The 9,705-nt window shown below is 54.3% G+C and overlaps 5 protein-coding genes across 5 annotated transcripts in view; 3 read left to right on the top strand and 2 right to left on the bottom strand.

Annotated features, from left to right (window-relative positions):
- Window positions 1-881, top strand: part of N656DRAFT_781127 (uncharacterized protein) — an 893-nt gene extending 12 nt beyond the window's left edge. The window contains exons 1-2 of the mRNA XM_064815523.1: window positions 1-668; window positions 762-881. The exon at window positions 1-668 is cut by the window's left edge and continues 12 nt beyond it. Of these exons, the coding sequence (XP_064668393.1) occupies window positions 205-668; window positions 762-789 (492 nt within the window). The 5' untranslated portion in view covers window positions 1-204 and the 3' untranslated portion in view covers window positions 790-881. The remainder of the gene's footprint in view (window positions 669-761) is intronic.
- N656DRAFT_181027 (uncharacterized protein) lies at window positions 814-1,802 on the bottom strand. The gene is made up of 2 exons (XM_064808772.1): window positions 1,238-1,802; window positions 814-1,159 (listed from the first exon to the last, which is right to left on the bottom strand). Exons 1-2 carry the CDS (start codon window positions 1,468-1,470, stop codon window positions 937-939), a joined length of 456 nt encoding a protein of 151 aa, XP_064668392.1. The 5' UTR covers window positions 1,471-1,802; the 3' UTR covers window positions 814-936.
- Window positions 1,803-2,996: 1,194 nt separating this feature from the next.
- N656DRAFT_712901 (uncharacterized protein) lies at window positions 2,997-4,719 on the top strand (the record flags this gene model as incomplete). Its single annotated transcript, XM_064811857.1, has 3 exons — window positions 2,997-3,519; window positions 3,596-3,679; window positions 3,752-4,719. The coding sequence occupies 3 exons, from the start codon at window positions 2,997-2,999 to the stop codon at window positions 4,717-4,719; spliced, it is 1,575 nt and encodes a 524-aa protein (XP_064668391.1).
- A 316-nt stretch (window positions 4,720-5,035) lies between these two features.
- Window positions 5,036-5,963, bottom strand: N656DRAFT_830379 (SNO glutamine amidotransferase; the record flags this gene model as incomplete). Its single annotated transcript, XM_064818600.1, has 2 exons — window positions 5,036-5,582; window positions 5,704-5,963. 2 exons carry the CDS (start codon window positions 5,961-5,963, stop codon window positions 5,036-5,038), a joined length of 807 nt encoding a protein of 268 aa, XP_064668390.1.
- A 1,132-nt stretch (window positions 5,964-7,095) lies between these two features.
- Window positions 7,096-8,538, top strand: N656DRAFT_781124 (vitamin B6 biosynthesis protein). The gene has a single exon (XM_064815522.1). The coding sequence runs from the start codon at window positions 7,189-7,191 to the stop codon at window positions 8,128-8,130; it is 942 nt and encodes a 313-aa protein (XP_064668389.1). The 5' UTR covers window positions 7,096-7,188; the 3' UTR covers window positions 8,131-8,538.
- Window positions 8,539-9,705: the final 1,167 nt, after the last annotated feature.

The raw sequence follows: 9,705 nt of genomic DNA, 5'->3' as shown, positions 1-9,705 counted from the left end.
GAAGAGGAAGAAGAGGAAGAAGAGGAAGAAGAGGAAGAAGAGGAAGAAGAGGACGCTGAGGTTGAATAAGGGGAATAGGAAGAGGGTTTGGGTAACTGCACGGAACGTTTTGGGTAGCGTAACATATGAGACGAGATAAAAAGGCACAGTATATCGCCAGCAAGTTGAGAAGTCATCGATCAATACCAAAAAAACCTGAGCCCAATGCGACTGACTACCTACCTACATATTTCCCTGCCTGTCCTTCTGCCCCATCCCCGCCTTCGCCACCCTTTGTATCAATCCACCACCTCCTCCCCTCTTTGTCCCCTTTCCTCGGAAAAATCACCTCAAACCTCTTACGAAGCACTATACTCTCCTCACCAAACTCCTCATTCCCCCAAATTTGAAGTGCGATGGCGAGATGTTGAGCACCTGAACGGCGAAGCGCCGGGGAAGGTGTCTCCGTTTGTCGACATCCTCGCCCGCCTCCTACTTGCTTTTCTGGGCGGATCTCTCTTTGTTGGGCCCAAGCTCATCATGAGACTTCCCGAGGTCAATCTCATCAAGAGCCTTTGCACGGTGTCCGCTTCGGTGCTGTTGTTCGCTGCCTTCTTGTTCATGTTCTTCAAAGCCTTCAACATCGAGACCATGATCGCCACAGCGACCCATGCGGCCGTGCTTGCTGTCTTTGTCAGAACGTCAACATGATTAGAGGCGATGGATAAGAGCAAAAGGTCGAAGACATGGATGGTATTATATATGATGTGATGGACACCTACTAGTACTCGTAGTAGCTATACCTTATAGCAAGAACAATCCAGAAAGCAACAGCACCCGGAGCAAAAAGAAGGAAGCAGCAGATACAGCGAGATAACAGGGACGAAAAGAGAAAAGAGAAAAGAAAACAGACGTAAGCTCCTCTTGAACCAGCCACCGATCCCTAAACAGAACGATTCAGATCTTCCCCTTGTGTCGCGTTCTGATATGTCGCTTTATATTATCGTACCGGCCTTTCTGGCCACAAAGTGGGCAGACACTTTGTCTCTTGTTAACGCCTTCCTCGCTGGCTTCATTGGGGTGATGCACAGCTTTGTGGCGGTCAATGTCTTTTCTTCCAGCGGCGGTGTAGTCGCAATAAGTGCAGTTTTTCGGCCTACTATGCTTCAGCCGATGTTTCCTGTTGGGTAGAGCATGTGAGAGTCAGCCCAGCTACGCCAGGGAATGAACGTGAGAGCCATGAACTTGGATGGCTCACCTCAGTTTCTCACGCGTGCTGCAGATCTTTTGGCACTTTGGCAAGTTCGGCTCCTTTGGGTCCTTCCAGTGGCATGGGAAGTAGTTGTCTCTCGTGGAGGTTACTGATGAGCTTCCTTCGCTGTCGCTGCCGTCTGAAGTTGTCTGGGAAGTCTGGGATTCTGAGAAACTAAGAGGCATAGTGTGGTGAGACGCGATCGGTACTTCGGGCTGGGAATTGTACAAGTGAGGCATGGAGATGCTGTTGTCGTAAAAGGTGCTGCTGTCGTAAGAGGTGTATGCTTGCGGGATGTCAAGATCGGGAAGGATGTTAACCGAAAAAGGATCTAGTAGTAATGGTTGCTCAAGCAGGCTGTCGTTTACTGGAGGCGTTCCAGTCAGAATGTTGGTCGTGGTTCCAGAGAACTACTCCCCTAGGGCGTGGCTGGCCGGAGGGCAAGCCACAGAGTACACGGGACCAGCAATGACGGAATCTCCAGCAGAGTAGCCGCTGAATCCAGTTTCCGGAGTGTTGTTATCCAGAGAATGGAATTGCCAAGCATCTTCAAAGTCAGATGTGAAGGTCTCAAAATCGTGAGAGCTGTTGGATTCGGGTGTCGAGTCTGGACTTGGAGACTCCAGGTCGGAAAGGCGGGCATCCTGCGGGACGTGCTCCTCAAACGTGTAAATCGCATCTCGCAATGCGCCGACGGTCAGGTTTTGGGGATCAACAAAACCATCAACCGCGGTATGGAGGGGGAAACGGTATCCTGCCCAAACTCCTGGCGAATTGGGGACAAAGCTCAGCTGGGACAGTCCATCACCCCAAGGGTGCTCGGAAGCTTCAAACTCCTCATCCATATTTCGGTTTCGTCATCTCTTCTGGGTTCCCCTGCTTGGAAAGGGCGTGCATCCGACTTGCACGACTGAACGGATGATGAGATCCATGAGCACAGCGGAGGTTTGACACTGAAATAGCTTTTGGAAGGCATCACTGGCTACCTACCTAGGCTACCTTATCAGTCTTCCAGAAGGCTCCATAGTCCGGATTTGGGCAGCAACTCTATGAGTGAGCGGGTAACTGAGGCCTGCCGTTCTCCAAAAACTGCAGGGATGAGCCTGAGAAGCCTGGGGAGCCCGGGGACGATGCGCGCACCAACTCGAGAGGTGATATCGTATGCAGTGAGGCCTGCCAATGACGCCGAATGCAAATCTACCCGGTCGACTGCAAGGATTCCATTGGCTCACAACTCTTCATTCGAACCAACCAACCCTTGAATCTGCCTGGCAGCCTCCCGGGCTTACTGCTGGCCGAAAGATGATTGAACACGTTGAAGAGACTCTCCTTATTGTCAGTGGACGACTCGGAGGCTTTCAACCTGTGCCGTCCATCCAACAAGCCACGATATATATGCCTTCGAGATTGCCTTGTACGACTCCAACGAGCAGTCGCTATTATGGTGACACAACATGTGTTTAGGAAACATCAAACAGTTGCGGTTACGCAGTAATGTACCCCCGCTCATATCAGGATAGGGCAACTTGAAGTATTGTTTCGGGGCTTGAACTTTCAGTTGCAGAACAAGGCTTTCTGCCTTGGCGAGAAGCAGCAGCTCGGGTAACGCCTGCCTTATATCAAGGTTCAGTGAGCATGAAAGGACCTACTATCTCTTTGGTCTCAACCCTAACGTCGTAGGCTCGTCCCCAACAAGCTTGCACCCAGCCATTTCCCATATCCATACCGTAACCAGTCACGCCAGCTTATCCACCCTCATCTGAACATGACGGATGTTATGCCTCTGCCAGCCAGTCTCCGGAAACGGTTTTACGAGCCAGTCATCCTGCTCGACAGTCTCAGAGCTGTCTATCGGAAAGACAACAAGCTGACAGAGCCTGACCTGGAGGCTGCTGCCGGTAAAAGCCCCCAGCAGATGTATTATTGTTTCGTCAACAAACTCGGTCAGATATGCGACAACCAGCGCGGGCAGCACCTTGGAAAGACAGTGACATCATTTGCTCTTCTCGACTCCGGCAACATCGAATATCGCTTTGCATCCAACCTACGTGACCGCGACGAGTTGAACGAGGTGAAGCAGTATGTGACCGAGATCCTCAACGTCCTCGGCGACTTAGCCGACGACGATATGGACGACAAGACTCGCATGGCGTCTGTCTTCTCTCGCATACTGCACACGGTAATCGCTTTCAACCGCTCCAAAATGCAGCACTACATAGAGACGCTGTGTGAGAACGACAATCTCAGATTCTGCATTGGCAGGTCGTCTGAGGAAGCAACCAGCAAGGGTATGTCCAACTGGATACAATTTTTCTATCCCATCGCTATCGCAGGCTCAGTCATGATTACTCATTACAATTTCAGGAGAATCCGTTTCTCAAGCTCTCCAAAGTCTTCAACCTCATGTCGACGCTGCAAGGGAAGCAGCCTCGGATGATGACGATACATGTAAGATCCATCCCTTAATCAAATAATTATAGGCGTGTTTCTACCTGTTGCTTACCAATGCCCTTTCTCCAGTTGTCGATTCTGTCCGACAACTTCTTGAGGAAATCGACAAGCATCATGAACCGCTGCTGGAAGATTACATGAAGCAGAAGACCCTGGGATTGGGAAACACGGACAGCCCCTGGTGCGAAGTCCGTCACGCTCTTGGCCGTCTCCTCTCCTATTTCATTGCCATCAAAGTTCTTATCTCTGCACGAAAGTTGTGGCCACGCATCTTTGTGAATGTCGATGTAAACTGGATCCCCTCAACCGAGCCCAGCCCGGATCCGCCCGATATCAGAAGGAACGCAAGGGGTATTATCCAGCGTATGGGCCGAAATAAGTCAACGCTGGACGCATACCAGCAGCATGCCGAGAGTTTGCAAAATCGGCCGGGTGGACTCGACAGCCAGATCAAGCAAAGGGTTCACCCGCTGAACTTTCGACCGATTGTGCATGCCGAGGTCAACCTTCTCGACTCGATTCTCCGGGATCAGGCTCAAGCTGAATACGAGGGCGATGACCTGCTGCGATTCTTCAATGAGGCTGAGTTTGGGCGCTACGTTGGAAGCAGCAAGCCCACCTGCCTGCTGTGTCACTTGTACTTCGCTGCCCACCACTCAGGAGTCCAGTGTCGACCGACTCACAAGAACCTGTACTACAACTGGCGTGCACCCGATATTTTGAATGGCGATGGTCAGGAAGCCGTGGAGGAGAGAAATGCCATTCTTGAGCAGATGGTCAAAGACATACGGGAGGAGACAAAGCGGGCCATCAAGGAGAGGTCATACTCCCGCCGCAAGCATGATTCCAGGGACACCCCGTCAAACCCGTTGTGGAGCACAACGCGTGCGTCTTTGGTAGGGGGCGTTGATATTGACGATTTGGGTTCACAGCTTGGCCAGATCAATCTTGACAAGGCGTCTTCGGTGGGAAATCGGACTGAGTCTTCGAGAGACACCACTTCGGAGGATGCAGGTGCGAGACTTGAGCGGGCCTGAGAACATTGGCAGCTTCAACAACTGGAAAGCACACGTTACAGAAGCCGCTAAATCTACCCGGCCAACTGCAAGGATTTAAGAATGATTGGAAATACCGATACATCCTGCTTGTACTGAACTAAGCACACTCGCTTTAACTTACCCTCAACCTCATGACTGTCAGTGTCAAGACACCACCGACAAAGCCAGTTGAAATGTTTGGCCACGTTTACACGGCGTACCATGAGCCTGGCGCATTCTATCCATCTATGTCTATCGCGCAGCCATTCCCGTAAAGCAAATGACCCCTCCACCTGTACCATCACCGCCTCCAAGGTCATGCACCACCCACCACCAGATCCCCGTGCCTCGCCGCCTCCACAACCTGCCTCAGCCACCAAACATGTATCCTCACATCGTCAGTCAACTCCGGGTGGAAGCTCGTCCCAAGAACATTCCCCTGCCTCACCGCGACGATATCGCCCTCGCCCTCGCCCTCCCCAGGTTTGCCCTCTTCCGCCTTACGATAAACGCCCAATACCTCCACAGACCTTCCTCCCCCCTTCCCGGCACCATCACCATTACCCTTCTCGCTACCGTCACCCGGGGCAATGATCTCCTCCACAACCGGAGCACGGATGAAAACGCCCCTAAACGTCCGCTCGCCGGCGGCGGCTTCCCCCTTGGCATTACTGGCATTGGCATCAAGAAACGGCAGCTCCAACTCGGCCACAAAGCTCTGCACCTGCGAGCCGTACCGGTTGCGCAGCACCCGCACGTCCAGGCCCCCAATCAGCTCCTGCCCGCCCTGCTTGGTCGCGCTGGCCTGCTCGGCGAGCATGACCAGCCCCGCGCAGGTTCCCCAGACAGGTTTGTGTTGGATTCTGGGGTGGTAGTGGGTATGAGTTAGCCCAGTCCTTGGGGTAAATAAAGAGATAGGAGAAACTGTAAGGGGGCAGCTCAATTGAGCAAGGAGTGAAGGGGAAGGATTGGGGGATGACTCACTTTACAAACTCGCGCAGCGGATCAAGCAGCCCCAGCCGGCGGGCAACAATGGCCATGGTGGTGCTCTCGCCGCCGGGTATGATCAGGGCATTGCATTGCGCGAGCTGCGGGGCGGTGCGCACTTCGACGAAAGCGAAGGTGAATGCCGGGGAGGCGATGTGGCCTGCGGCTTTGCGGAGGAGGTTGAGGTGCTCGACGACGCCGCCTTGGAGGGCGAGCACCCCGACTGTGATGGTGCTGGGCTTTGAGTCGACCGTCATTGTGGTTGATACTGAGTAGTAAACTGGTGATGTGTGACACTCTACCTCTCTCGCCCCTCAGAGACCCTAAGTGAGGTTTTCGACTTCTTGGTGCCGGTAACTAGCTGGTTCTGAGGTTGAGGCAATGGCAATGAAGGCAAGAACGAAATCTGGAGTGATCTTTCCCAAGCTGTCGACTCACTCGAGTCACTTCTTGGCAACTGACTGACGAACGAGCCGGGAGTTGCTGTGGTCGGCCGTGGTCGGGATTTGCCGGATAGGGGCGGTCTTAGTATCCCACGCCTTGAAATACTCCACCGAGTACCTCGTACCCTCGCCACGTTCTGGACGATATCGGCACGTGGATGGCTCTGCGTTACCTTGACTCAGCTTGAGCGATAAATAATCGTGCTTGAACTGAAGTGCTGTGCCTTTTCAGAATAGTCGAACGGTGGGGAAAATAGAGTTAGGACTGTGCGGGGAGGTGCCGATCCTGCTGTCACGGCCGGTTTGTGCGACCCTGATCAACCCGGCGAGATGCATTGAACTTGTGAAGTGATGTGTTGCGGGAAGGGCGCATGTAGGGTATGGTAGGGTAAGCTCGCGGATATCGATCACATGAGGATAAACCAATGGACGATGCCTTCGTGACTCAGCACTCAATGGACTCCATCATCGATTTTATCAATGCAGGGTGCGGATACGAAGCAGTTACGCGAGAAATCTACGGTAGCTGCAATGTTTTTCATCTGACAGACCAATCTCGACCAATCTCGACCCTCATGTGTAATCACGACATGGGGACCCCAGGAGCTGTCCGCAAAGGGGCATGGGTGCAAGTGGCCCTTGTTGTTAGGTCCCGCTGTGGCGGGCCCGTCTCCGATTCGGAGAACGGCCATCCCAACTCCCGGATGCAACACCGGACGGCTACAGTATTACTCGCACCGTAGCTAGCATCAAAAGTTCAATGGAGGTGGAGGGGTCGCTAGACGAGACAGAAACCGACTCACTGAGTCATGCTGTCATCCTTTAAAAAGTTATCCAAAGTTACTCTTGAACGGCGACGGCTGTTTCTCTAGATCTTCCTTGCTTTTTAGTTTGGAATCATCCGAATCAACTCTTCTCGACCGAGGAGAAGATCGGCAGAGCACCCCTTCGAGGCCCCTCCTAAACCGCCACTGCCCCCCCAAAAAAAACACCTCACTTAATCACCTTCCAACCGAGGGGGACAAAAAAAAAGCCAAAGATGGCAACCAACCTCAACGGCGCCGCCAACGGTTCGTCCAACAATGACGATTTCACCGTCAAGGCCGGCCTGGCGCAGATGCTCAAGGGCGGCGTGATCATGGACGTGACGACGGCGGCCGAGGCGCGCATCGCCGAGGAGGCCGGCGCCGTCGCCGTCATGGCGCTGGAGCGCATCCCCTCCGACATTCGCAAGATGGGCGGCGTGGCGCGCATGTCCAACCCGGAGATGATCAAGGAGATCCAGGCGGCCGTGACCATCCCCGTCATGGCCAAAGCCCGCATCGGCCACGTGGTCGAGTGCCAGATTCTCGAGGCCTTGGGCGTCGACTATGTCGACGAGAGCGAGGTGCTCACCCCCGCCGACGACCAGTTCCACGTGCCCAAGCACGACTTCAAGGTCCCCTTTGTCTGCGGCTGCCGCAACCTGGGCGAGGCCCTACGCCGCATCAAGGAGGGCGCCGCCATGATCCGGACCAAGGGCGAGGCCGGCACGGGCGACGTCGTCGAGGCCGTCAAGCACATCCGCACCGTCAACGCCGAGATTGCCCGCGCCCGCGCCGCGCTCGCTGCGGGCGGCGAGCTCGCCGTTACCGCCATGGCCCGCGAGATTGGGTGCGATGCCGCGCTTCTCAAGCAGACGGCCGAGCTGGGCCGCCTGCCCGTCGTCAACTTTGCCGCGGGCGGTGTGGCGACACCCGCTGACGCCGCTCTCATGATGCATCTCGGCTGCGATGGCGTGTTTGTCGGCAGCGGCATCTTCAAGGACGCCGAGTCCCCCGAGCACGCCGCCAAACGGGCGCGCGCCATTGTCAAGGCCACGGCGCACTACACCGACAAGCAGGCGCTGATCGAAGCCAGCATTGAGCACGGCACAGCCATGGCCGGCATCAGCAACGCCGGGTTGAGGCCGGAAGAAAAGATGGCGGGTCGAGGATGGTAAGAGTCCTGGACTCCTGATGGCAGGAGCAACGGGGGCGTGGAGTGGGTATGGACGCGCAGCATAAAAACATGGGGTTATGCATGAGTTCTCTGGCAAGCTTTCTTCTTCTTTAGGCATTGGCAGGTTTTAGTCGTATCACTGTTGAGCACGGCTCAAAGGGAATGGGTTAGGACCTCCGCTTCGAGCAATAGCGTGCATCATCAGTTGGAGGACATCTCATGGCGGATCATTTACACAGGACAGTCGTCTTCAACAACAGTGCTATACCCACAGGGCAAAGACTCACAGGAAATGAATCTAAATAGCATTGATGCCGTCATTTTCTAAACCATGACGCTTGTCAATAACGGCTCTTCTAGCGGAAACGGAAAGTGGTAGTGCAATCAACTACGATACGCTGCTCACTAATGATGCGCTACAAAAGTCCTCCCACTAGCACACTTTGCTGCGGTCATCGTCCTCACTCGGTCTTGACCCCGGCCAAGCCCATGCCCACTCAGCGTGTTGAGCCAATCGAGATAACATGTGCTCACCCTCGGGTCTTCGAGTCCTGTCATGGTGTAACTAACTGGTGGGTAACCCATAAGACATTGGTGCCGACACAGTGGATCAAAGCCGTATTTTCAGGACCATCAGAAGTCATGTTTGCTTGATGTACATGGAGACGCCTGGAAAGTACAATTTGTCTTGCGGGAACGGCAATTCGATATAGTCTCGAACCAGTCTGCTGACGCGGGGTGACGATATATCCGGTCTTTGGGCCTGGGAGTTAGCACAACTGCTGCTCCACAGCTCCAGAGAAAAAGGATCGTGATGGCACCTACGGGATTAAGTAACCTCCACCGGCACCCCCTTCGCGAACGGAAGCCGATGGGATCGGGGCGTCAGCCACTCTTTTCCAGACCATCATGGCGGGCTTTGCCAGATCGGCAACTATCTGTCGGACTGGCATGCTCGGGTTGATCGAGACAACAAGGGTCTCTTCGTCAATAGCAAGAAATCCCTGAGGATCATTGACCACCCTGGGACCCAGTTGACGCAGGGCAGTGATGTCCCCTTCCGTATATATGGGATCCTGAAATATTGTCAGGAGGGCCTCGGCTGGCATTCTTTGCCGTTCAGCTATCACACGCCGGAGAAGGAGAACTAGGGCGTGATGTATCAGGGCCGGCTTTCGACGGTAGGTAAACCAGCTCATTGGGCCACATTCAAATGCGACAATCCTCTTGATGTATGGAAGAGTCTTGGCCTCCCGGAGACTGTGGATCACCATGGCTCCTTGTGGGCCTTCCGTCAAGATTTCCTCCTCGTCGAGCAGAGCAGTCCCGATTGACTGCACTGAGCATGGAGGAGGATAAACGCCGAGCCGCACACCGCGTTCCATTGCAGGATAATCACCATTGTAGTACTCGAAGACGTACTCAACATAAGTTGTAACAAGGGGCTGTGCCTTCGAGTCGGGCCTGACAGGCTCCAGGTCCGTTACCAGCGCCTCTGCTACGAGTTCTTGGATCGACCGGTAATGTAGATGGGGAGATGTCCTGGCACCGCGGGTGATGTCAGTTGATCATCTGA

The sequence above is a fragment of the Canariomyces notabilis genome (genome assembly GCF_033297395.1).
Source record: "Canariomyces notabilis strain CBS 508.74 unplaced genomic scaffold N656scaffold_17, whole genome shotgun sequence".
Lineage (NCBI taxonomy): Eukaryota > Fungi > Ascomycota > Sordariomycetes > Sordariales > Chaetomiaceae > Canariomyces > Canariomyces notabilis.
The sequence above is the reverse complement of the archived record's forward strand: the minus strand, read 5'-3'. Positions and strand labels throughout refer to the sequence as shown.

Coding starts and splice junctions, on each gene's coding strand:
- N656DRAFT_181027 (XM_064808772.1), bottom strand. CDS start 1,470: ATGCCTCACTTGTACAATTCCCAGCCCGAAGTACCGATCGCGTCTCAC. Junction 1,160..1,237: donor AGCACGCGTGAGAAACTGAG/GTGAGCCATCCA, acceptor TCTACCCAACAG/GAAACATCGGCTGAAGCATA.
- N656DRAFT_781124 (XM_064815522.1), top strand. CDS start 7,189: ATGGCAACCAACCTCAACGGCGCCGCCAACGGTTCGTCCAACAATGAC.